This window comes from Ictidomys tridecemlineatus, chromosome 8, assembly GCF_052094955.1.
Source record: "Ictidomys tridecemlineatus isolate mIctTri1 chromosome 8, mIctTri1.hap1, whole genome shotgun sequence".
Classification (NCBI taxonomy): Eukaryota; Metazoa; Chordata; class Mammalia; order Rodentia; family Sciuridae; genus Ictidomys; species Ictidomys tridecemlineatus.
Genome location: NC_135484.1, coordinates 73289847 through 73317606, shown reverse-complemented (window position 1 = coordinate 73317606; position 27760 = coordinate 73289847). Strand labels below are relative to the sequence as shown.

The window sequence follows — 27760 nt, the reverse complement described above, 5'->3', positions numbered from 1 at the left end:
CTTGTGAGAAACAGAATTTACAAGTACATTTAAATTGTTATTGTTAAATGAATCATAAAATTAAGTTGATTACATTCCTTCAGGTTTCCTCAGTTCTTAACTCATCTTTTTTCCTGTGGAAATCCATTAACAATCTTTTATCTGTATATGAAATTTTTATCATTTGATTGCTGTGAAAAGCAGTGGTTTGCTTTCAGCAAAGATGACATTTTGCCCCTAATCAAGTAAGAGAATAGTGCTCTAAGGAGCTGCTACTTGGTGTTAAAAAAATGGAGACTCTGCATCTCTGAAAAAGAATGTGTTTGCAACATTGATCTTAGGGAAGATTTAGAATCAGAAGTTAAATTTGCTTGCTAAATTCATCACCACATAATTCTAGAAATTAATTGTAGATAATGCAAATGTTTGTGTGAATGAAAATTATCTATATATACAAAAAACTGGAGGAAAGTGAATTTAGTTGCTGAAGATACATGTTATAAGGCTATTCATTAAAAAATGATTGATATTATGTTCTTCTTCCAATATTTTCTACATTCTTATTATTGCTAGTCAACTATATTACAAGAGAAATTTATTACATTCATTGTATTCCCATTAATATTTTTAAAGTTAGTATTATATTGCTTTTCCACTTTATCATTGCACAGCTATTGTTTTTCCACTAAGCAATGATTCTCACCATAAGGCTGAAATCAATACACATTTAACAAGTAATATACATGGGTTTATCATCAATCAAAAACCTCAAGGACCTAACACTGAACATAGTAAAATTGAGTATTCATTTATTCTTGTTTTTGTATTTTGTAAAACTTTTTTTAAAAGAGTTTGGTTTATTTTATTAGAAAATAATGCAATTCTCAATATTAATTGACTAAAATGTTTAAAGAAATATAAGTCAGAAAAAAATATTTACTGCACATAACTAGAACAAGAACATTTCTAAGCCTTTTCTCCCACATTCCTTCCCTCTGGTATTATAGTACAGCAGGATATTTTGAGACTACTGTTTTGCTTTTGTGTGATTTTTACATAGAAAACCTTCACTTAAAAATGGTTTAGAGGCAGGAACTTTGCTTTCCAGGAAAGCAATATCAAACTGATATTTTCAGGAAAAGCTGCATGAAACACAAAGTTGCCTTTCTTTTTTAAACTTGCTTTTGATAATCTGATTATAATAGTTATACTTAAGTCAAAAGACTAAAGTGAGATAAGCTATAAACTTGGAAGTCAAGATATTAAAGCAATTATAACACCTGAATTAGGATCTGTTACTAGTCAATATTTCAATATTAGATATAGAAAGGGAAAGCTAAAATTCAGGAAAGTAGAAAACATGCCCATAGATGGGCCTTCATATCAAAAGAATATTACTACCAATTAGAGGTTCATATAACAAAACCCAGACAATTCCAGGCATGAGATATATAGAGATGATAGAATTGAGTTCCTACCATGAGAGCATACCAAAATTTTTATACATCTCTTGGCTTGTTTGCAAAGTGCATGAGAATTCTTGCTCCCTGTAGTATCATCCTCTGTAATATAGGTACTTATTCCTTTATACATTAGCCATTAGTCCAACCTGCCCTGCTGTTACCGCTGTTGACCAGTGACGAGTCCTTGCTTCCCCAATGTTGAAGAATAACACCAGAGAAGCACGCCGAGGCAATGTCAGAGTAGAAATTAGAAGTTTAGAAGTTTATTAAAGAACAGCAGAAAAGACTTCTCCCAGAGGAAGAAGGGGACTCAAGAGGTGGAATCCGTGGAAGTGTGGTTGTCTCTCCATTTTATAGTTTTTGGTGATGGAATGTATGTGGGAGGGCCCGAGGGGTGGGACATAGGTGGGTCAAAGAAGTAAACTGGGCTGGAAGGACTTCATTATCACTTCTTTGGGATGGGCTATCTTCAGATCTGCTGGGGGCTGTTTCCTGGACTTTATTAACATTTCAAGAGTTGCTCAACTTTACCAGGAATTCATCCTCATGGCCTCCATTTTAGATTTCACTCTATATTAGACCCGATTTACCTAACTACACTGACTACCTAACTTTAAATCTGGCTTTACTACTTCTTGGAGTTCTGGAAAATACCTGCAGTTTTCTCTAACTTGCTAGGAGGAATTTCATGGTTGAGTTTTTCCAAAGAAATAATGCTCCCATGTATTAGGATGACACTGCATTAACAGAAATAGAATGACCCTCCCTTGATTAATACAAGGAAAAGAAAAAAAAGAGAAAAGGAAAATTTGAAGCAATTCTTTTTATACCTTACTTATAGTGAATTCACTCATTGTTGTTGGAATGTCAATGTTGGATGTACCTAACACTGAACATAGTAGGTAAATATGTTTTCGAATAGAAAATTTCCCAAGGAATGTTTTGATAAAAGGGTAAAGAAAAAGAAAGAAAGGGATTAAACACTTAAGAATAAAATTTAACAATTCAGAAATAAATCTCTGCATAAATTGGGAATTATGTAGGATTAACTGTAAACTCCCTGAGTTCACAAAATTCCATAGTCATTTTTTGACTCCTCCATAGAACTTCCTCAAAGAGCTATCCTCCCTGATTCTGCCCTTTGGTGTATAAGAGTACAAAGACCAACAAATGGAAAAGGCATAAGGACCATTTAAAATTCACAGTTTATGTAAAGTCAGGGCCTCTGGTCAAAGCCTCAGACTTCTTGGTTGGCTGCCCTATGGCAGATACTTTTCGTAAAATATGACACAAATGTATGGTAACCCATCAAAAGTTATAGAAGCTGCATTAGGGTAATGCTATGGTTTAGATACTAGATGTCGCCCAAAAACTCATGTGTAAGACAATGCAAGAAAGCTTACAGGCAAAATGATGGGTTATGAGAGCTTTAACCTAATCAGTCCATTAGGACTGATAGGGATTAACTGGGTGGGAACTGTAGGCAGTTGCTGAGTGACTGGAGGAGGTAGGTCATTGGGGGCATGCCTTTGGGGTTTGTATTTTGTCCTTGGTGAGTAGAGCTTTCTTACTGCTTCCTGATTTCCTTGTCCTAACACATTCCTCCTCCACAACCTCATTTTGGTTATTTTGGTCTGCCTACCCCTTGGGCCCAGAGCGATGGAGTCAGCCATCTATGGACTGAGATCTCTGAAACTGACTTCCAAAATAAACTTTTCTTCCTCTAATTGCTTTTGTCAGGTCTTTTGGTCACAGCAACATTAAAGCTGACTAAAACAGGTAACGATTATCACTCTAAGCCTTAGTTAGTATTCCTTTAGAATAGGGTGATTTTTTCAGAATCTTACATGCTTGCAACTGAAAACAGCTTTTATGAATAAGAATAAGGTAGATTTCTTACCAGATCAATACCTTGTTTTCAAGGAGTCAGTTTCTCATTCTATGTGACTATGGAAATCAAATTACACAAGAAGGCAATCTTCCCCAGGGGAAGCTGCTTACACAGGTGAACTTTCTGTTACTGCTAGTGAAATTGAAATTGTAAATCTAACTCTGTTGATTGAATTCAGCATACTCTAATGGGCATACACATAATTTTAGTAAGTTTTAGTTTAATAAAGGGAAACAAAGTACAAATAACATGATTGAAAGGCTTAGTTGGCCTTCAAGTTTAAGTCATTAAATCAATGGGGAAATATTCTCTGTATCAAGAATCTCTCTTCTATTTAATGTAGTATTCTTCACCTCCAGCAGCACATTAGCAGTTGATTTTGATACAATATTTTATTACATGTCAAATTACTCTTATTTTTTCTCTTATCTGCCTGAAGTATGTCTATTTTAAATTCTAATTATTGCTCCTAGTTACTCTTAAATTAGCCAGTTTAAAGAAAATTTTTCTTCCTTTTTTCCTTTTTCTGACATTAGCATTAGTTTCCTACAACTACTTTTAAAAATTTCTCCAAATTTAGTGGCTTAAAACAATACAAATTTATTATCTTTCAGTTTTGGAGGTCAGATGTCCCAGATGGGTCTCACAGTGCTAAAATAAAGGTATCCATAGGGCTACATTCCTTCCAGAAGCCCTAGAAGAGGAGCCATGTTTGTGGCTTTTCCAGTCTTTAAGACTGCTGTAATTCTTGGTCTGTTACCCGCTTTGATCATCAAAGCCAGCAATGCTGGCCAAGTCTTTTTCACATAGAATCACTGACATCCTCTACTGCCTCTCTTCCACATTTAAAGGACATTTGTGATTACACTGTGTCTACCTTGATATTCCAGACTAATCCCCTTAGATTAGAAACCTTAATTTCATCTGTAACCTTAATGTTTCTTGTCATGTAACCTAACACATTAATATGTTCTAGGACTAAGATTCCCTAGACATTTATGGGGAGAGGGTGTCATTATTTTATTGTGACTAATATAGCACTATAGTACTTATGGTAGTGTAGCATATCCTCCCAGACTCCTTTTGGGATGAAAATATATTTCAAATTTAAAAGGTGTCCTTTTAGGTCATAATTTGTTCTGGATTGCATTGTATCCTCCACAAAGACACATTGTAATCCTAATCACCAATACCTATGAATGTTACATTACTTGTAAATAAGGTCTTTGTAGATATAATCAAGTAAAGATGATGTCATTTGGATGGGTCTTTAATCTAATAGGCTTATAAAAAAAAAGAAAAGAAAAGAAAAATGCAAGTGACACATAGACACATAGACAAAATATGCCTAAGCACACAGGGAGAATGCCATGTAGTAACAGAGGCAGACACTAAAACAATGTAGGTAGAAACCAAGGAATGCCTAGGATCATTAGCCACTTCCAGAAACTAGGAAGAGGTAAGGAAGGATTCTCCCTACTGGTTTCAGAGGGAGCATGGCCCTGCTTTTGAACTTCTAGACTCCAGAACTATGAGACAATACACTTCTATTGTTTTCATACATACTGATAGTTTTACGCTACTTTGTTACAGCAGCCCTGGGAAACTCATATGCACACTCTCTAATCTTTTTATCACCTTTATTTACCTTGTATGGATATTTTGTAGTCCATTAGTCTCTTTTTCATAATAATCTCCCAAGTTCACAAAGCTTTACACAAACTGAGTTTTATCAAAGATAAGTTAAAATGAATTCCTGCATTTCCTCAATGTTCCCTTGTTTAGATGTGTTCAAGTAATTCCTTCAGTTTTGGACAATTTTTTTCCATTGCATTGTAAGTTTTTATACCCTCTAATCAAGTCTATACCATTCTCAGCAAGCTAAATAAATTATACATTTAATTTCATTTTTGATACTCTTATTGCTTTTAGCAACCTGACAAGAGAAACATTCATTTCTTTCTGTAAATGTCTATGTAAGACACAGTTGCAAGAACAATGCAAAAATAGAAAGATGATAAAACACTACTCATGCTTTAATGACCTTATTTTCTGATACATTAAACATCTTTGGAGCATCTCACCCTGAATTGACTTCCTCTGAGGACTGACTAGCACACAAATACAGGCCTTTGGCAGCTGTGCTTGCATGATATGACCTGTCTCGCTACTATAACTGAGTGGATTAGACTTGATACCCATCTCATTCTCTTTCTCAGGAATTTGGAGTTGGGGTGCAAGGTTATTGGATCTGTGTGTAGAACTAATTCAAAGAAAATAAAGAAGTGCAAATTTGAGAGGTACATCACTTCTGGGAATAGGAGAAGCAGACAATACACAAGGCCAGAAAATGAAGCTAATGTACAGAAAGAAGAGTCCAGAATGAGAGTAACTGGGGCAGTGTCTTCTGTGTTTCCTGACAGGCTTCCAGTCTCTGGAGAGCCCTCACATGTGAATTAATAATTTTCCTCCTTTTTATTTAACTTACCATGGAAAGAGTAATAAATCAGTTGCAACCAACAGAATGCTAAGACACAGGAAATTAAATAGCTATAAGACAAACTAAAAAAAGAAAGAAAGAAACATCTTAGGTAAGTGAAATGTAGATAGAGAACACTTAAGCATGCATAACTGGAAAAAGTTTATGAATGTAAGTGGGATTCAGAGCTAGAAATATATGTTAAAGCTACATCATTTGGTGGCTATGTTAGCACCAGTGACAATTTTTTGTTGTTGTTTTTTCTTTTTTGTGGTACTAGGAATTGAATCCAGCGGCACTCTACCATTGACCTACACCTCCTTTTTTCAATTTTTTAATTTCAAGACAGGATCTCACTGAATTGCCCAGGCTGACTTCAAACTTGCAATCCTCCTGCCTCAGCTGCAGAAGTCACTGGGATTTCAAGTGTACACTGCTGCACCTGATACAGGTGACAGTTTTGAGTAACAGAGACATAATAACCATTCATATTTATTGAGTACTAATTGCCAGGGATGAGCATTTTATGTGCAGATTTTTATTCATTCACAACTATAGTTGTAGGAATTATTATCTACAATACAAATAAGCAATTAGGAAATGAGAGATAAATAGCTTACCTAATCCCCTACACTTAGCTGTAGATAGGGAGGTTTAACTCTTCTAGACTGTGCTGCCTCAAAAATAAGTAATCCTTGGACTGGGTTGTGGCTCAGCGGTAGAGCACTCACCTAGCATATGTGAGGCCCTGGGTTTGATCCTCAGCACCACATAAAAATAAATTAATAAAATAAAGGTATTGCGTCCAATTACAACTAAAAAAATTTAAAAAAAAAAACAATCCTTTAGAATGAAAGCACTTATTGGAAATGCTTAGTACAAAATAGGAAGGGCCAGAAGGTAAAGAGGCAATTAAGAAAACTTTCCTAGGAGAAACTTAAGATAGCCATTGGGAGATGACATTGGGAGTGAGGGAAAATAATATGAATGTTTCATTGGCCAGTGTGAACACACATGGCACATAAAGAGTCAATGCTGAAACGAAGGGTTAGGATCTAAGCTTTGGAAAGACAGTAATGCCTGAATAGAAATAGGACAATGGGGTGAAAACTAAGTCTGGTTGAGAGCTAGTTAGGGTTGATGACAAAAAAAAATCTAAGTGGAGCTGTCCAACAAGCAAGAAGAGACTGGAGATACTGATTTGGGAGTGAGAAACATAAAAAAAAAAATCCAAACCATGAACATAAATTAAATTACCAACACAAAAAACTTTAAAAAAAACATTTAGAAATCAGAAAGAGTCTGTGGTGAGATCAAAGATTCAAAATAACCAAAACACATTATATCACTATATACAAAAGCAAGGGGAAAATGTCAGTCATTTAGTATCTTAAGCAACTAAAATACAAGTTCAGATCCTAAGGATCTTAGAATATATGAACCCCCAAATAGAAACTTAGAAGTTCAACAAACAGTAGTAAATGTGTTCCAGGGAAGTGTGCAATGCTAGAAAATGGCTTTATGAGGCCCAAAGTAGAAGTAACAAGCATGGGCTTTAATTCAGGAAGGCCTTGCGTTAGATTTTCTGTGTATTCTACACTGCACATCGCAAAGCATATGTGTGAACCTGCAGTCATCTTTACCAGAGTAAGATGCTTTACATTTACTATGCTTTGAAAGGAGAGCATTTGGAGTAACTGTGAATGTTCTGAATGCAAAAACTTATACAGGGAAGTAATGGTGGTCAGTTACTCTTTTAAAAAATAATCTTTTGCTTCCCATATAAATAGCTCAAGTATATGAAAGATGCAAAATACTCGAAAAGACAGTTTGCCATAAAACTGGTTTTGTTAGTCATAGCTTTGTAACTTCAAATAAATATGTACAGAGCAACTTCTAGTAATTCTGTGAGGAGCAAGACATACTGATCCTTTGGAAGTTAAAAAATAATGTTTTGACTCTAATCTTGAAAGTGCATTAGAAGCACATTTGGTTCATTTTGAAGACCTGGTTTTATGTATTTGACAGGAAAAGAAAACGTAAATTTCTCATGTTTTCTTCTTTCAGCTTTACGCCCCTGCTGTGTTGTGCCAGTCAGCGCTTGGCAAGAAATGATTCTTACTTTCTAAATGATGCACCAGTGCCACAGATAGCTGAGTGCTTATGAGAGTTCTGTTACTTTCTGTGCTTGAAAAAAGGGCACAGCAACAAGGAAGGAAATTCTATAGTGTAGTAGAAATGACAGAAGGATATAGGTATCCTGAAGCAGTAGTAAAGGAAGTTGCCTCATTTCTTTCTATATTGGTCTTTCTTTCTTTCTTTCTTTCTTTCTTTCTTTCTTTCTTTCTTTCTTTCTTTCTTTCTTTTTTGTATAAAATAAGTAACTCTGATTAGGAATCAAGCCATTTTTCCCTTGTGTCACTAATTCAAGAGGGAAATAATATACTAGAAAGCTGTTCTATTGGCAGAAATATTAAAGAAGAAAGAAATACAAACCCTGTATTTATTTTCTTCTGTTGACTTAGAATAGGTTGTCATCTCCAAGATTTGTTTCATTTTATTCTATTTTTTTTTCTGTTTTAGCTCCTAGCGTTTTTTGCTTGCTTGTTTTAGATTTTTTTTCTTTTTAGTTATACATGACAGTAGAGTCTATTTTGACCTATTTATACAAACATGGAGTGTATCATATTCTAATTAGGATCCTAGTCTTGTGGATGTATACAATGCTGAGATGCACTGTGGTATGTTCATATATGTACATAGGAAATTTATGTCAAATTCATTCTACTGTCTTTCCTATTCCTATTCCCCCTCCTTTCCCTTCATTCCCCTTTGTCTTATCCAGTGAATTTCTATTCTTCTCCTCCCTATCTTGTGTGTTAGCATCCACGTATCAAAGAGAATATTTGACCTTTGTTTTGGGGGATTGGCTTTTTTCACTTAGCATGATAGCCTCCAGATCCACCCATTTATTGGCAAATGCCATAAAGTCATCCTTTTATGGCAGAGTAATATTCCATTGTGTAATATGTACCACATTTTCTTTATCCATTCTTCTGCTAATGGGTATCTAGATTGGTTCCATAGCTTAGCTACTGTGAATTGAGCTGCTATAAACATGATGTGTCTGTGTCACTGTAATAAGCTGATTTTAACTCCTTTGGATGTATGTATTGAGGAGTGCATAAATGGGTCAAATGGTGGTTCCATTCCTAGTTTTTTGAGGAATCTCTGTACTTCTTTCCAGATGATTGCACCAATTTGCAGTCCCACCAGGAACATATGAGTGCACCTTTTCCCTACATCCTCACCATCATTTTTTTTTTATTACTTGTATTCTTGATAATTGCCATTCTGACTGGAATAAGGTAAATTCTCAATGTAGTTTTAATTTGCATTTCTCTAATTGCTGGAGTTGTTGAACATTTTTTTCATATATTTGAGAAGTGTCTGTTTGCCCATTTACTAATTAGTGTGTGTGTGTGTGTGTGTGTGTGTGTGTGTGTGTGTGTGTGTTAAGCTTTTTGAGTTCTTTCTATATTTTGGAAACTAACGCTTTACCTGAGGTGCAGGTGGCAAAGATTTTCTCCTATTCTGTAGGCTTTTCTTTACATTCTTGATTGTTACCTTTGTGGTGAAGAAGCTTTTTAGTTTGATATCATTCCATTTACTGATTTTTTATTTTATTCTTGCACTTGAGTCTTGTTGAGAAAGTCGATTCCTAAGCCAATATGTTGAAATATTGGGCCTACATTTTCTTCTAATAGGCACAGGGTTTCATACCTAAGGCCTAGGTCCTTGATCCACTTTGATTGAGCTTTGTGCAGGGTGAGAGATGGGGTTAAATTTCATTCTACCACATATGGAATTTTATTTTATTTTTGAGATAGGGTTTTCCTTATGTTGTCCAGGCTGGGCTCCAACTTAGGATGCTCCAGCCTCAGCATCTCAAGTAGCTACAATTACAGGTATAGTTCATTGTGCCAGGTTCCTAAAGTACATTTTAATATCTAAATTAACAAACAATTTCTGACATAGTATAATTGCAAATTTTCATATTAGTGTTATATACAGCCAATAATTGCTTAAAATAGTATCCAATATTATTTTATTATACTGTTAAAAAATGAGATTATTTTAAAACTATGGTGTGTGTGTTGGGGGGCAGGGGGGGAGGGAGAACTGGGGATGGGACCCAGGGCCTTGTGCATGCTAGGTAAGTACTCTACCATTGAGCTATATCACAGCCTCAATAATGATATTAGTTTAAATTTTTGATAAATCACAGTTTTACTAAGAATTTCTGGAGCTGGGTATGTAGCTCAGTGGTAGAGTACATGTTTAGCATGTGTAGTTCATAGGTTTCATCCTGGCACTGCAAAACCAAACCAAAAAGAAAAAAAGCGACGTTGTTGGGAATATAAGTTGATTGAACACTTTGGAAGGGCTATTTGGCCATCTGGCAATTAAAATCACATATTGGTCTTGATCCAGTAATTCCTTGTTGGAAAACTTTCCTATGGGTATCTACTTGCTCAGATAATCAGATATATGCACAATTGGAAAGTCACTGCAGAGTTTGTGTTTTGTTTGTTTGTTTATTTGTTCGTTTTGTTTTGTTTTAACTAATGACATCCTCCTGCCTCTGCTTGGGGAGCAGTTGGGATTACAGACATGTACCACACTTTTTAACAGTAAAATAGAAAATGCAAGATTGGGAGTGTAGCTCAGTGGTAGAGCTCTTGCCTAGCATGTTGGAGACCTTGGTTTTGATCTCTGTACTGCAAAAAACAAAACAAACACACACACACATACACACACACACACACAAAAAAAAAACACATTAAAAAAAAAAGGTAAAGTCAAACAACCAAACTGATCATCAAGGAAATGATTAATTAAGTTACCTTTTTTTATACCATGGCATATCATATAACCAATAAAAATAATATTCATGAATTTCTAATATTATTAAGGAGAAAAAAAGAGAAGAATATAGGTCTGCTATGTGACTCAGTAGTGGAGGGCTTGCAGCCAGCATAAGGGCCTGGGGGTGGGGAGACAAGGTGGAGAACAACCCCAAAGAGTGGTATAAGCTGATTTGTTTAAGAAAGTGGGGTGATGCTATGCATATAAATGCTTATATATGCAGAAGAAATTTTAAAAGGACAAGCAAAAAAACCTGTTGATAGTTTTTCAGTTTAGTGATGGGGTAGGACTAAACGTCAGAAATGTGGGAGAAAGATTTTTGTTCTTCCTATTATGTCTTTTTTTACTTTTGAAAATGTTACCACAAATATGAATTATAACTGGGTACAGTGTCACATGCCTGTAGTCCCAGTGACTCAGGAGGCTCAGGCAGGAGGATTGTGAGTTCAAAGCCAGCCTCAACAAAAGCAAGGCACTAAACAATTCAGTGAGACACTGTTTCTAAAAGAAATAGGGCTAGGAATGTGTCTCAGTGGTCAAGTGCCCCTGAGTTCAATCCAGTAACCCCCTCCCGCAAATTTTTTTATTTATACCTTTAAAAATTAATGGCACCTAGTTCCCAATTACAAGAGCTATTAGAACTATGGACATTTGGAATTCACAAATCACTTTTTTAGCTATCTTTTTTCTCCATTGACTCATGCATGTATAAAAAGAAAAATACATTTTATTACAGTGAATAAGTACTAAGAATGTTTTTGAACTTTCTTCCTCCTATTCCTGCACATCCCTCTGATAAGGCTAAAAGGTAATAAAAATCTTGTTCTTAAGTAACCTTCTTAGAGAACGTTGGAAGAAGAGATTGAAAATGTATATTCAAAGAGAACCCACTTTTTATGTGCCAGGCTAAACCTTAGGACCCAATGATTAACAAAACAAGGACTTTTAATAATTAAGATGATTAGAAAAAAGTGCTATAATTGTGGGATTATTGTTTTTGAGATAGGGAATCTCACTATGTTGCCCATTCTGGCCCCGAAATCCTGGGTTTAAGTGATCCTTTCCCTTCAGTGTCCTTCTGAGGACTATAGGCATGGACCACTGCACCTGGTACTAAAACTGTTTTAAAGTGGTACATGCTCATTAGTAAGTAGAGTAAGGACAGTGTTTAGACTTTTTTTTTTTCCATAAAATTGGTGAAAGGGCATTGTGTTGGAAGGAAGGAAGAAGACAGAATTAAACAGACACAGATCTAAAATAGCATGATTTGAAAGACCTTGGACTTATTATGATCAGAAATGCAGGTTTCCAGAGCCTGACCTCAATCCACTAAGTCAGACTTTCTACAGGTGTGGCTTGAGAATCTATATGTATGTCAAATTGTTTAAGTATTCCTTACATAGACTGAAGTTCAAGATGTTTTGCTTTTAGATGATTCCCACTCTAAAGAATAAGTCCTACTGGTGTCAGAAATAATCTTCTTATGTCTATTTTCTTCTTAGATTTTGAGGAAGGTAGTAAGGGTTCATATTAAACAGTGCACTAGATGTTAGGGATAAACTCATAGTGAAGAGATTGAGGGGCTGGAGGTGTAATATAGTGACTGAGCATTTGCATAGGCCTTAGGTTACATCCCCAGCACTGCACAGAACAAACAAGACAGAAAGTAAAGAAATTAAGAAAAGAATCAAGCATGTTTAGAAAATTTGTAATTAGAAATTTAGAATCTTTTAGAGGATAATTTTTAAAATTGATACTATGACAAAATATAAGAGCAAAGACAGTTTGTGAAAGAGAGAGATGAACTCATCTGTGGTTCATCCGTCACAGTACACCAATTGAGCATATATCATGTCTTCTTTGTGTAAAATTTCCCTCTCCCCTCATTGCTGGGTATCTAACTCAGGGCCTCCTACACACTAGGTAAGTGCTCTACCACTTACTTTGATCCTTTGTGCAATAATTTTTGATGATAATTTATTGATGAAGCATACACCTCCCAAAATATTTTAAAGATAGCTACATTTAAGGATATTTCTATTAGTACCATGTAAATCAATAAAACTCTTTAAGAAGTCTAAAATAAGGAGACGTGTGCATCTCCAAATTAATTGCACCTCAACAATCTTATTCTTAAAAATCCAAATGGCGTCAAAGTAGTGTTCTCTGATTTTTTTAAATTAACACTAAATTTCAGGGTTGGTTTGTTTGCTTGTTTGTTTCTGGTTCTGGGGGATCCAAGCCAGAGTCTTGTGCATCTAAGACAAATATTCTGCCACTGATACCCCCATCCTTCAACACGAGATTTATGATGAGGTAAATAAAATACCATGATTAAAATAGAAACATAAAGTAAAGACACTTTCTATATATTTCTCTTTGCTTCTTTGGAGAAATGCTGTGAACCAATTCAAAGATTCTGTATAGACACCGCTCATATACCTTATTTATGCTTCCAAGGTTTTATTTTGCTTTGTTTTATGATTATTTTAATCTTGGTGAATTCAGAAATTTGGATAATTGAGTTTCTACTAAAAACATTTTCTTAAAAATGTTATTTCTCTTTTCCATTTTAGCTTTTGCTTATAAGGATGGGGAGGGGATCCAAATAGTCAACAAAAATTTATTTCGTATTTAATTATGTGTTCATATAAATTTGTTCTCTCTTTCTCTCTCCTGTGAAGATTGAAGGGCAAAAATGAATCCTTTTAAATGTGAACCTAATGTTTCCTGTGCTTTTGGATTCATTCCAATATATGCTCAGCACCTGCCTGGTGTGTTCAACACTTTGATTTCTTTACCATTCTTCTCAAAGAAAATGTCTTCCTTGGAAAAGTGGGGAGTTTTTAATGCCCCAAATGCTTCAATCCACGCTCACTCTTTGCGTCCGTGGGCATAGCCTTGATTCCCAGACTCTGGAGAGACTTTCTATTGGATCCAACTTCAGATAGACTTTGGCCCTCAAGTCGGAGATCCAAAGACTGCCTATCTGGGTCCCGGCCGCCCGCCCTTTGGAAGACAGCACGTAGAATCTGCCCCAGACACGACAGCAGTGTCAGCATCGTAGCGCCGCATTGCTCTGCTCTCATCGCGGCCTCCGCAGCACAGATTTGAGCCTCCTCTCCCCGCCGCTTTCCGGAGGCCCAGCCCTCCGCCATGGCCTGGAAAGGCTCCCAAATTCCTCGGTCTGGATTCCCCAGGAAACCTGTGCTCCCAGGTCAGGAGCCACAGCCACACTGTGGGTTTGTTCTGCGGCGCTGGGTGGAAAAGCCGCGGTTGCAACGACACGGCTTGGCCTGGGACTCGAAAGCAAGAGCTCGCCCTGCTGCGGGGCTGTGGTGCGCTTCGCCGCGGCCCGAGGAACCAAGTCTGGCGTCTGGCGGGTGGGGACGCGCAGACAGGGTTAGCGGAGCAGGATGGAGTGACTTGATGGCCCCTCCGAACTCAGGCTCGTGGCCTCATGCTTCCAGGGTGAAGGCCGAGGAAGGGAGAAACAGCGCCCCGAGAGTGGCGCGCGTTCTCCGCCAGTCCCCTGCTCCATTTTCTCCTTGCGTTTAGGGTCGAGTGTCGGGCCACCAGTTTCTTTGGGTTGGGGTGGAAAAGATCTGCCCGGCCTCAGTCCCTAGGGATCCGTAGTCTCCAAATGCGGGATCGCGGCGTCCTTGAAGCAGCCCGCGGAGCTCTGCGGCGCCTGCTCGTAGTAGGCAGCTCCCTTCCTGTCCTTAGGCCCTGCTGTTTCTAGAAAAAGAGTGCACCCGTCTGTGCAGTCTGGGTGCGGCTTGGTGAACCAGAGAAGCCAGCGCGTGCGGCTCGGCAGCAGGCACTTTTGTCCCCTTCTTCAAGTGCCTCCCTAGTCTTATTGATGGGAGAGATGAGGGTACTGGTCGGTATCTGTCTCCCAGATTTACTCTCAAATCCAGTCTGTTGGGAGTAAAGGCCCACATAATGACACCACGCCCATGGGAGTTGCGCGGTGTTCAAAATGGGCGGGTACTCACTGCACAGTTACTGCTTTGGAGACTAGGAATCTTTTGATCTTTTGGCCCAGGCTTATGCTCGTTTTTTTTTTTTTTTTTTGTAAGGGCCTTTGATTTCCCCCAGGAACTTAAGAGTTTGGTATTTAAAGAACAAATGGACGTAGGCACAGTAAGTCTTGTGTACTTGTTGATACACCTTTTCTATGGATAATGAGACTTCTGAGACTTCCAAGGTAGGGTCTGCCTGTCAAGAGATAGTATTTCCAATCCTTCTCATTTAATTAAAAAAAAAAAAAACCACTTCTCAAGAGACTCGTTGCTGGACTTCTGGTCCAACCAGATAGCACTTCAGTCACAGTATTTTGATCTTCTGAATTAAATTTACCAGCATTTTCAGGAAAGAACGCTTGTTATATTGTATATATTGCTATTGCAGGTCACTATTCCATGAAACTCAAGGCAGTGATAGTTTTTATCGACCAATTTTCTCAAACTGAATACTGCCTGTGCATATTTAATCAATAAGTATTAACGTTACCATTTACCTACAATCCTTACATTTCCTGGAGGCTCTAAATATTTTTTTTACATGTATGTAAAGAGGGAAGGATGGAGGAACAGGGAGGTAAAGGATATGAGTGTACATGCTAATGATCACGTATCTATCATAGTGCTTAGAATCAATTTGCTTATAAGTATCAAGTTTGCTTTTCAAGTATCAAGTCTCCTTAATTTTAGGGTTATCATGGGCTGGAGGAAGGAATGGTCCACTTTTTTGATTCTTATTCCCCCTCCCCCCAATGCTAGAGTTTGAGTCCAGTGCCTTGCGCGCGTATTCTACCATGGAGCTACACCTGCAGCCCTAATTCTTTTAAAAATAAAAACAATATTTTGGTATATTTCTCTTTGGATATGTTTTTCTTTCCTACTCCCTTTTTTCTTCTTCCCACAGATTAGGTACAATTGTACATATCAAGTGTAATTAGCCACTATACTTGAAGTGCAAATGCATTTTGTTAACCTTTGATACCTTAGATCTCCTTGGATTAACTGGTATATTTGGCTAATCGCACATTTCTCATTTTTCACTGGATTTCTAAGATAACAAAAACTGGTTTAGACATTCAAATGAAGTTTCAATACTTGGAAAATAAGCTGCTAATATTAAAAATCATTAGCTGCAGGCTGGGAAATGTAGCTCAGCAGTGGGGAAAAAAAAAGTTTGCCCCACCAGCAGTGGAAAAAAAAAAAGTTTAGTTGCTTTTTCAGCTCTCAGTGATACTATTACATATTATACCCTTTCTCCTTTAAATGTATTTTCCAGTGTCTACCACAGTAAACATTTGAAGATTCTCTCTTTTTTAAAAATATATCTTTATTTTGTTTACTTATTTTTATGTGGTACTGAGTATTGAACCTGGCGGCTCGCATGTGCTAGGCAAGTGCTCTATCGCTCAGCCCCAGCCCCTGAAGATTCTATCTTAATAAGTAATACTGATAATGTTTTTCATAAGGTTTAGTTGTGTCTGCTCTTCTTATATAATGCCACTTTTAAAACATGTCCATCACAGACACATTATAAAACACTTATCCTGGACAACACACTATGTAGAATACCAAAAAAATCTCTTGAAAATGACACTGCACGCAATAGGTATTTGTATTTCAGATGCTGGTACTAAAAAAAAATCAGAACATAAGAGTGAAAAGACTAGGTACTCCATCAATATCATTTCTGAATTTCTGTATTCAGCTGTAAGAATGGCCTCTTGTTTAATGCTGATATTAACAAAACAGTAGTTTTGTTATGAACTTTAGGGTTAAACACTTGATGGGGGTGCTGGGGACTGAAAACAGGAGCTCATACACACTAGGCAAGCATTACCACTGAGCTATATAACTCCAGTCCATCTTCTATTCCTTTAATGTCAAGAATTTCATACCTTCAAGTTTGAATATGGTTCAGAATGCCATCACTATTTGTAGCACAAGGGCAGAAATGCTGCTATTTATAATAATTTTTGACAACCTTGTTCTTTTATTTTAGCATCAATTTTCTCTCCTCCATTATGATTTTAATGGAGTCCTTGTTGCTGCTTTTTTTTTTCCTTGACCTACTTTCTTTTCAAGAGCTTTCATATATAGCCTGCTTTCAGTGTTGGTGATTTCTGTAGTGAGAAGTCTTAAATCACCGAGAAAGAGATTAGTTGGTTACTTAGTTTTAAAATGTTTCTGTGGTTTAAAAATCATCTGGTTACAACGTTCATAATTTTAGTCTTGTTTGAATTCTTTCAAAACTATGCTCTTCGTGAGTTTGCTCCGTTCTCCAGTGTGAGGATGAAACCTCATTCTGCTCTGATCTGTTATTTTTCTTTGTTGCCGCCACAGTCATAGAGAATATTTTTCCAGGGGAGAGGTGTTCTTGGGGATGAAGAGGAGAGGCCAGTTGGACCAGAACTGTTACTCAGGCATTGGGTCTCTCCTCCCCTCCTCCCTCCTCCCAGCCTGTTGAGAAGTCAATTTTGACAGTTCCGAGTCCGGCTTTGACTCACGCTTGTGGTTCATGGGTGGGCTTTACGTTCTCCCGCTCCCCTTGCATCTGGCCTGCTTACAGGCCAACCGCAAATGCAGCTATTGCCCCAGGGTACCCAGAACTCTCCTCCCGCCATCCCCTTGGAGGACTAGGGTATATGATCACAGCCGATTTCAGGGACTCGGAAAAGCCACGCCGGGACCCGGACACTGGAGAGGAAGCCCCTCCCCAGGCTTTTTCCCCTTCGCGGGGCCCACGTGACCAACAACAGGCCTCACCGGCCCGCCCCTTTTCGGCCGCTGCAGCCCACTTCCCGCTTGGGGTAAGTAAAACGCGGTTTTCGCACCGCCTCAACCCCGCCCTTCTCCTGTCCCCTAGCCTTCACCTCCCTCCGGCTTTCTCGCGCCACTCTCCCCGCCCCCCCATGCTCCCCACAGGGCCCTTTGTACGTGCTCGGCGGCGTGCGAGCGCGCCCGGCACGTGACCCCGCCGAACGTGGCATTGTGTTATCACGTGACCCAGGTGCGTACGCGACGGAGCGGGGTGTGAAGATGGCGGACGAAGAGGCCGAGCAGGAGAGGTTGAGTTGCGGTGGAGGCGGCTGCGTCGCGGAACTGCAGCGCCTGGGCGAGCGGCTCCAGGAGCTGGAGCGACAGCTGCGGGAGAGCCGGGTACCGGCCGTAGAAGCGGCCACAGAGTACTGTCAGCAGCTGTGCCAGGTGAGGACGCCCGGGGGTCCCCTCCCCCTTTACCCAGCTAGAGGGAGAAGAGGGCGAGCAAGCGCCAGGCGGCCGAGTGGTGGTGGTCGCTGCCTTGGCATCGTCTGCGGCGCTGCCGCCGGGGCGAGAGCGGGGAGTACGAGGAAAGCGCCTTTGTGTGACTGCCGTTGTGGCGGTTGTTGTTGTCTGCACCTCCCGGCTGGGGGAAGGGAGTTGTGGTCTGGGCGGAAAATTCCCCCTCCTCTTCCCCTCCCCGAACTCGGGACTGCGCGGTCCCCACAGCTGAGATGTAGAGCGCGAGGCTTGGGAGAGTGTAAGAGGGGAATGGAGGCCAGCTCCTCTTCCTCTTCTCATTGTGCACTGGGGATTACGGTGCTCTGCGCCTCTGCTTCCCACTCGGACGGGCCTCCGCCCCCCCTGGTTTGAGTCCTTTGCTTTCGCCTGCTTTTATGCGTCCCGCCCCCGGCCCCGGCCGCGTCCAGGCTGTCGCGGGCCTTTGTTGTTCGAGTTTCGCCCAGCGACTGAAGGGGTCTTTGTTGATGTTCCGTGGGGGCAGTCCCTGCCGACCCCTTGTAGTTGCGCGAGGCGTTTGGAAAAGGGGTGGTGGCGGCAGACGTTGTCCGCTCCAGTCTTTGCTTGCTTGGTGCACTGCTTCCAAGATAAAGGTTGATCTCCTGGGTGGGGAAGAGTTGTCTCTGCACACCTTTCCCGGAGTCGGTAGTCCCTTTGGGGCAGCTGTTCCAGAGCCTCTCTTTTGCTTTCTCCTTTCGAGGAGTACGATACTCTCCCCTCTGCACCCCAACCCATCTCGCATTTCTTTGAATCTTTCCTATTGGCCTCTTGGTGAAGGGGCAGAAGACTGAGGTTCATTTGGATCTTTGCTTTGGTTAGTTTCAAATCTTTCCATTTTCTTGCCCAAGGACACTGCTTAACAGTGAATTCGTTCTAACCAGGATTTGGAATGTTAACGATACTGTTTGCTCATGACAGAATATGGAGAGTTTGAGTCTACATTTGTGCTTATCACCAGCCCTCGTGTTACATTTGAAATTCCAAGGTGCTGCTTCTGACTATGGTGAAGATTTTGGTTCAGTTGTATAGTCGAGGAGGGAAAAGACAGTTTTTACAGGCTACATTTAGTTAACTTGAGAATATGTTCTTACGGAGAGTTTGTCTTGGAAATATTGAGCTTAAGTTCGAACAATGGTAGACCATTTTAGCATTTCAGGGTAGATTACTACATTTTTGCTTATTTTTAAACCTCCAAATTCTGAAATCTTCTTTCAGAAAAAGAAGATCAGGGATATTTGATCCTTACAAAAGAATCTCAATTGCAGTATGCATTTTATTGTCATGAATGATTTGATGGCCATTTGTTTTTGAAAAGGAACTTTGTGATATCAAGTGGTGGCTTGTTTAGAAGTATAAGCAATCAGAAAGTTCCCCACTTAAGGTAACAGGTCTTGAGTAGATATTCTGTCATTCCTTTGAATCCTCCCTTTTTTTGGCGGGGGTGAGTCGGGGGACTGGGAATTGAACCTTGGAGTGCTTTAGCAGTGAACAACATCCCCAGTCCTTTTTCTATTTTTTATTTCTCCTAACTTGCTGAGGCTGGCCTTGAAATATTCTCCTGCCTCAGCCTCCTGAGTTGCCGGGATTCCTTTGAATCTTAGTTTTAAAGAATCATTTCAAATTGCCAGTTTCTCTGTCTTGGAAGTACCCATTTAATAATCATCATCATCTTCTTCTTCTTCAAGATTTTTTTGTTGTCAATGGACCTTTATTTATTTATATGCAGTGCAGAGAATCAAACCCAGTCCCTCACACATGCTGGGCAAGCATTCTACCACTGAACCACAATCCCAGCTTCCCTCCACTTAATCTTATTTGGTCTTTAGATATGAAGATTTATTTTAAATATTAATAAAAAATTCAGTAAGATAGCTACAGTAGAAAGTGTTTTGTAAGTAGGGTCACCTTTTTTTATATTTATTTTTTTTTAGTTGGACACAATACCTTTATCCCATTCATTTAATTTTATGGGATGCAGAGGATGGATTGAACCCCCAGGGCCCCAAGCATGCTAGTAATGAGTGCTGTACTGCTGAGCCACAACCCCAGGCGCCCCCCCCTCACACCACCACCTTTTTAACAAAAGTGAAAAGTGTATGTGTTCCTAATACTTGAGTCAAGCTTTGCTTAAAAGTGTTTCCTCCTGATACTGTCCACTGATGATATTAAAGCTATACTCTTGACCAAAAGTATTTATAAACAGGATTAATAATTTAGGGAAAAGGGGATCTCATGCAGGTTTGTGACAAGATAAAATCATTGCCTTAAAATTTTTTTTAATGAATGAGATTTTAAAAACCAGTGTGAACGTGACTTCTGGTATTAATTTTGTTAAGTGATTAGTCTTACCACACATAAATTGTTTTTTATTGACTGTGCTGACAAAAACAAAATAGTAATGAAATAAATCTCGAGTGTATTTTAGCAATTATAAAATATGCCATGCATGTCAATCCCACAATTATTTGGATACACTTAAATATGATTATTATTTTAATAGGGTCTTTGGCTTTGATTCCTTCTACAGCATTTGCTAGATTTAAAAAAATAGAACCTATTAATTTTAGTAATCCTGTAGAAGGGGAGGTAGCATGAAACATTGTGTCTTTAAAATTGTATCTTGATATCAAGTTGAGCAAAGCAATGGTTAACAATTATATAATTTATTGGAGCAATCTAAATATAGTATTTGAAATACTAGGAACTAAAAATTATGTCTTGGTTTCTAACCTTGAGATTATTATTAACATTTTTTGTTTTTCCTGTGAAACTGGGATATTCACATGCTTCAAGAAGGCAAAAACTTTAGTCAGAATTAATGGGCTTCCAGGGTTAATATTCTATCATTGTTGATGCTCAGTGATTGTGTGATCCTTCCTGTTGCATTTATTTAAAAAGAAAAATGAATGTATTAAGAGCTGGAGTTTAGCAGTAGAGCACTTGCCTAGTATGTGTGAGACCCACCCTGGGTTTGATCCCCAGCATTGCCAATAAAAATAATATTTTTAAAAATTTACACAAAATAATTGTAGATATATGTGTGATACAGTATGCTTCTTCAGTACCTGTATATATTATTCACTGATCAAATCAAGGTAATTAGGATATCCATCACCTCAAGACATTCATTTCTTTGTGGTAAGACCATTCAAAAACCTCTCTTCTAGCTATTTTGAAATACACATTTTTGGTATCTGTGTTACCCTACCATGTGCCAGAGATCTTATTCCTTCTATCTAATTATCTCCTTTCATCCCTCTCCTTCTTCCCTTCCCTACTCTCTGATAACCAGAGCCTTTTTAGATTCCACATATGAGTGAGTGGTATTTGTCTTTCTGACAGGCTTGTGTCACTCAGTGTAATGTCCTCCAGGTGTTGCAAATAACAGACTCATCCTTTTTCACGACTGAAGAATATTCCATTGTGTATATACCACAAGTCCTTTATCCACTCATCAATCAATGGATATTTAGATTCATTCTTTATCTTGGTTTATTGTGAGTAGTGCTACCCTAAACATGGAAGCATAGATTATCTCTTCAATACACCACAGCTTTCATTTCTTTTGTATATATACTCAGAGTGGGATTGCTAGATCATATGGTAGTTTTTGTTGTTGTTGTTTTGTTTGGGTTTTTTTTTTAGTTGTCAATGGACCTTTTTTTATTTACTTATTTGTGGTGCTGAGGATCGAACCCAGTACCTTATACATTCCAGGCAAGTGCACTACCTGAGCCACAGCCTCAGCCCAGTAATTCTGTTTTTAACATGAGAATAAGAATACAATGACTTAGAATAAGAATACATGATAAGAATACAATGACTTAGAATTCTAAGAATACATGATAAGAATACAATGACTTAGAATAAGAATACATGAAATCCAGAATCAATTTCTTGCATTTCTTGTCTTTGTAATCACAGCCATTAACTGGGGTGATTGTGTGATTGTGTGATCACAATATATTATTGTGGTTTTTTTGGTTTTTGTTTTTGTTTTTTTTTTTCATGTTGGATATTCAACCCAAGGCCTTACCCATGCTAAGAACATGCTCTACCACTGAGCTATGCCTGGTCTCCTTATTGTTGTTTTGATTTGCATTTCCCTGATGATTAGTGAAGTTGAGCATTTTTTCATATACCTGTTGGTCATTTATATGTCTTCTGAGAAAATTCTATTACAGTCTTTTTTTTTCTATTCTATTACTTTTGTATTCTGAATATCAATCCCTTCTTTATCAGCTGTATAGTTAATACATATATTCTCCCTTTCAATAGATTGTATCTTTACTATGTTTTATCCTTGGCTGTGAATGAATTTTTTCGTTTGGTAATCCCAGATTAAAATCTCATTTATTTAATTTTGCTTTTGTTTCCTGTGCTTTTGGGGTCATATCCTAAAAGTCCTTTGCCTGGTTCAGTGTAATATAATATTTCTCTTATGTTTTCTTCTACTAGATTCATAGTTTCAGGTTTTACACTTAAGTCTTTAATCCATTTTGAGATGTTTTGTATGTAGTGAGAGACAAAGGACCAATTTACTTTTTCTCCATGTGGGCATCTGATTTTCCTAGCATTATGTATTAAAGAAACAGTTCTTTCACCAGTGTGTGTTTTTGGCAACTTTGGTTTTTTTTTTTTTTTTTTACTCCACTAGGATGTAAATTAATAAGAGATCTATTTGCTGTAGACGTGAATCACAAATGAATTTTTATTTTGGCAAAAGGTGAGCTAAAAACATAGTGCAGTAAAAATAGAATTTGCTTTTGATCCTTAGTTTGTGGATTTTCTCTCTTTTTGAATGATGTAGAATAGTGTCAGAGTTCTTGGATTCTGAAAAATAGAATAGAAATGAAAGGCATAAGCTGTTTTTAAATAGTTAACAGAGTTTTTTTGCTCTTTATATTTAGAGTTGCTTCCTGGAAACAAGCCCCACTTTTGTTTATTTTAATGAACGTTTGCTTAAAGCTAAAGAGAAGGTAAAACATGGGCCTGTGAGAATACCTGTCACAAATTTTAAATTTCCTTTTATCTTTTAAACGTTTGCTTTTATATGGGTACCACAGGTAACTTTTATTAATTTTCTTAACACTGACTTAGAATAAGAATACATGATATCCAGAATTAATTTCTTGCATTTATTTGTTTACTATATTTACCAGTGTTAAAACTGGTTATAAAAATCTCCTGAACTATTGTATTATGCTGTGCCAATATTTACTCATTCAGCATTTTTGTTGAGTACCTGCTATATATGGGCCAGGCATGATCATGGTCACTAGCTTCAAGGAGCTTACAATCTCTGAAAGAAGATAGGACAGATAATTGTAGTAGAATGTGATTTGTGTCTTTTATCTCTGAGATGAGTATAGTACGGTTGAAATTTATTGATTTGAGAGTTTGAATAGAAATATTCCAACAGAAGAGTTGTTCTGAAAGGATTTTAAAATAATCACTCACTGAAAAAATTAAGCTTTGTAGTAGTTGAACCATGATTTGTCAGGGTGTAGTGTTTGCTGACAGCATTATATTCTGGGCAGGATGACTGGTGGATTTAACAGTGCCTGGGATCAAACCTGGACCTTTGGCATGTTAGTCAAGCATTCTGTGACTGAGCTATCCCCACCCTTATCCTGACACCTGTTTTAAAGCATTGAACTGCAGTTGTGGAAATGTGTATTGTATGTGAATATAAATATAAATAGTGTCTTATATATTTATAATTTTTTAGTTCATATAACTAGTGCTTCTCAATTGGACTTCCACTTTTCTCTTCCATAGCATTTAGAAATATGCAGGTTCAGTTTTTTGGTTATTGCAGTGACTAGGAGTATGGTAACTGGCATATAGTGCTCTCAAGTGTGGATGCTAAATTTTTTGAAGTGACCACAACATTCCTTTCTCTTGGAAATTTATTTCTCTGCCTAAATATCCACAGTGCCCTTTTGAAAAATATTGAACAGAAAGAAAAAAATATATATTCAGGAGATTATTTTTTAGTTATGCTTTTTTTGTGTTAGTATACCTATGCTCCAGAAATATCGATTTGGGAAGTACAGCTTGATCTTCAGCCATATTTAAAAATAATTCATCCTGAGCATGAGAGGTCAAGAAACTTTATTTTTAAAGAAGAATCATGAGTAATTACTTAACTATTAAATCGTTACTTTTAAGAAAGCATTTATATGCAGTGACCTAGGTTTATATGTTACAGGAGATATAAGATACAGGAGACTCCACTAGGATGTAAATTAATAAGGTAAGATTTAAATATTACTTCACGATGACGGTTGAAGAGATGTCAAACAGCAGTGTATTGTTAACTAACATTCACTTTATTTTAAATTCCCTAGTTTTTCATTTTTTTTTTTTTGAGAAAAGATTATATTGTCCATGCTGGTCTTAGACTCCTGAACTCAAGCCGTCTTTCTACTTCAGCCTCTAGACCTCCAGTCTCCTTCCACAAAGGCAGTTTTTCATACATCTCTCTGGAAATATTTTGCTCTTTTTCTTTATTTTTACTATACTGGGAATTAGCACTGAGCTACATCCCCAATTTCATCTTGTTTTTTGTTTTATTTATTTATTTATTTATTTATTTGCCACATCTTCAAGATCATCCAGTAGCTGCTCATGTAATTGTGTAGTTTTCTGTTATACAGCTGCATAATAGTTGTGGTCTGTGGTTATATTTGATTAGTTACTGGTGAATATTTAGGTGAATACACTAATTTATGTATAGTCATTTCACTAAAGATTTCAAAATAGGTAGTAAGCAATTCAGCCAAGGATAATAAGGGAAGATTTTACTGAGGAGGTAAGATATGTTTAATAACCTTTATTAAACATTGTTTTAGTGACTTATTAAATCCAAATTAAAATTGTAAGGTGAGATACTATTTAAATTATTTGAAAATTTCTTTGTTTCATCAGTTTGGTGCAAGCTGATTCTTTTATTTAGCTGCATGTTTTCCTTATGTTTAATTATAGAGGCAAAGTATTTGAAACTGCTTAAGCATTTTCCTTAAGAAATTAAATTCTTCTTTTGACTATTAGAGACTATCTTAGGTTAATTTGTAGGACACATCAAATCAGAAGAAAAAATGACTTGGTTGTTAATTAGTGATAATTACTTTAGGTATTGAGGGAGTAATAAGTCATTTAAACTTTAAAAGTTTAGCTAATACTCATGGGAAATAATTTTTTGAATGTTCATAATTAGTGTGATTGCATGTTGGAGATATTAAACTTCACTTTCCAGAATATGCTTATACCAATTTTAGCAAAAGAGAAAACTTTACCTGGCTTTACTTTCCTGCATTTTGATACTTTTTGGTTTTAAATAAAATTGAGGGAAAAGAAGATACATTCTGTAGTTGCCTTTCTTAATGTTATTCGTTCATTTGTTCATTTAGTGGTGCTGAGAATCAGATTCAAGGCTTTATACACGCTAGGCAAGCACTCTGTCACTGAGATACATCCCCAGCTCCTCATAGCATTTATTTATACCTTCCAGAACAGGTTTTTTGAAAAAACAGTTTTGTTGTGTTTGTGCTGCTGGGCATTGAACCCAGAGCCTTGTTTGTGGTAGGCAAGTGTTCTACCATTGAGCTACACCCTCAATCCCAGTTATTGGTTTTTTTGAGATTCTGTCACACACTAGAAATTATTTCCCAACTCCCACAGGATAATCCTACTTATACAAAATGGAAACTTTGCTTTCATTCATGTGTTTGTTACATATGCCACAGATCTTTAAACTACTTTTTTTTTTTTCTTTTTCTGTAGTGCCTCTGGATTCATTGATTCCCTTTTGGCATTGAGAATTGTATGGTAAACCTCAGAATAAAAATGTTACTTTTCCTCCTTATCTTTACATTAAATAAAATTAGTGGTTTCAAAGTACATGTACTTACCCAAGAAGACTTGTTATTGTTCAGCCAATTACATATTTTTTTCTTAATTTATTTATAGCCACCTATTTAAATTCTTCTATGTGGAAATATTAAGGGTGCTATAGAAAATTATGGCATGGAAATCTTCCCTCAAATACGACATTTTATCTTAAAGGGATTTGGATAACCACAGAAGGGGGAAGGATGAAAATAAAAGCTCAGAGAAATGGAACAACTATTCTGTAATAGTCAACTTTTTCACCTCTGTGACCAAAAGACCTGACAACAGGTTTAGAGGAGAAAGGGTTTATTAGGTGCTCACAGTTTCAGAGGTCTTGGTCCATAATCAAGCCCACTCTGTTACTCTGAGCCTGAGGTGATGCAGAACATCATATTGGAAAGGTGTGGAGAAGGAAAGCAGCTCTGGACATGACACCAGGAACCAGAGATTCCCCTAACAAGGAGCAGAACACCCCAAATGTAGGCCTCCAGTGACCCACCACCTCCAGTCACATCCTATCTGCCTGTAGTTAACATGAACATGCAGTTAATCTCTATCAGTGGATTAATGCACTGATAGGTTAAGGCTCTTAGAACCAAATCATTTCACCTCTCAATTTTCTTGCATTGTCGCATGCATGAGCTTTTGTTGGGGGATGCCTCATATCTGAACCATAACATATTCAAACTTATATTTGGAGGAAAACCTGGATAGAAAGAAAAGCAACCATTTGTATTTTTGGTGTATTTTTTTTTTTAGAAAAAGTTTTTTTTGAGAGAGAGAATTTTATTTATTTCTTGGTTTTTCGCACGCATGCCAGGCAAGCACACTACCGCTTGAGCCACATCCCCAGCTCCACCATTTGTATTTTTGATTACAGGGGTTTGGGTCTCCTATGTAGTTCTGAAGTCCAGTGGCATATTGTCTGGAGCAAAATGGTCCCAGATACCCTCACTCTGGTGTCTGGTTATAAGGAGGGTTGGTCTAGGGACCTCAGTTGAACTGCCTTATGTCTCCATGCTTATCCTTATCTTCTATTAAGGTAACCTGGGTTTCTGTTAACATGGTAACAGGAAGAGAGTGACTCCTATTTCACTAGTGCTTTATTTTGCAAGCTATTTATGTTTGCTAATGTTCTGTTAGCTACTCTAAGTTGCACAGTTAACCTTCTTTGTGGAGAGGGGAATACACAGTATTATGGGTACTAGAAGATGTGATTCTTTGAGGAACATTTCTATAACAATCTACCACATATTTTATTTCCCTTTGTGCCCCACTGCAATTCCTGCCACTTTTATAGGTCAAATTTAAATTTTTCCTCTTGATAATACTGCCTCTGCTTGCTTTCTTGTCATCTTTTGTAATAAAAGCACATTAGGCTACCCCTTTTGTCTTAGGTTGACACTACATTGGATAATGTAAATTAAAGTCTTGGGAGTCTAAGAATGTTAGTTTTAATTTTCACTTCACTGTTTATTGTGACTTTTTCTTTTGAAATGGTGGTGGTAACATTGTTTCTTTATCTTTGCCATGGTGACCTTTTGTTCTAAGAATTGATCAAAGTAGAGAAGCTTAAAATGATTTTTGTAATACAAAGTGACACTTTCATTTACCCTTAGGCTACTGTGGAAACACCTTGGATGTTTTACGGATGATTTTAAAACATTGATAATTCCACTATTATCAAGTCATTTGTTATCACTTTGAAAAATAACATTAAATTACTGATTTATCAACTTGTTGAAAGCGTATATTTTAGAGAAGGTGGAATAGATTTTATAATAGTTTATAAAACATAATTTTTCCAGTGTGGAGGAGGTTT

At 37.5% G+C, this 27760-nt stretch overlaps 1 protein-coding gene across 4 annotated transcripts in view; it reads left to right on the top strand.

Annotated features, from left to right (window-relative positions):
• The first annotated feature begins 13819 nt into the window (after positions 1-13819).
• The window catches only part of Znf292 (zinc finger protein 292), an 81130-nt gene continuing 67189 nt past the window's right edge, over positions 13820-27760 (top strand). Inside the window, exons 1-2 of one of the 4 annotated variants that reach the window (XM_005324732.5) lie at positions 16827-17573; positions 17774-17970. In XM_005324732.5, the coding sequence (XP_005324789.2) occupies positions 17803-17970 (168 nt within the window). In that variant the 5' untranslated portion in view covers positions 16827-17573; positions 17774-17802. Of the gene's footprint in view, positions 13959-16826; positions 17574-17773; positions 17971-27760 lie in introns of those variants that run through there. The other 3 variants (XM_078019644.1, XM_021726033.3, XM_021726035.3) reach the window with 3 other exon arrangements.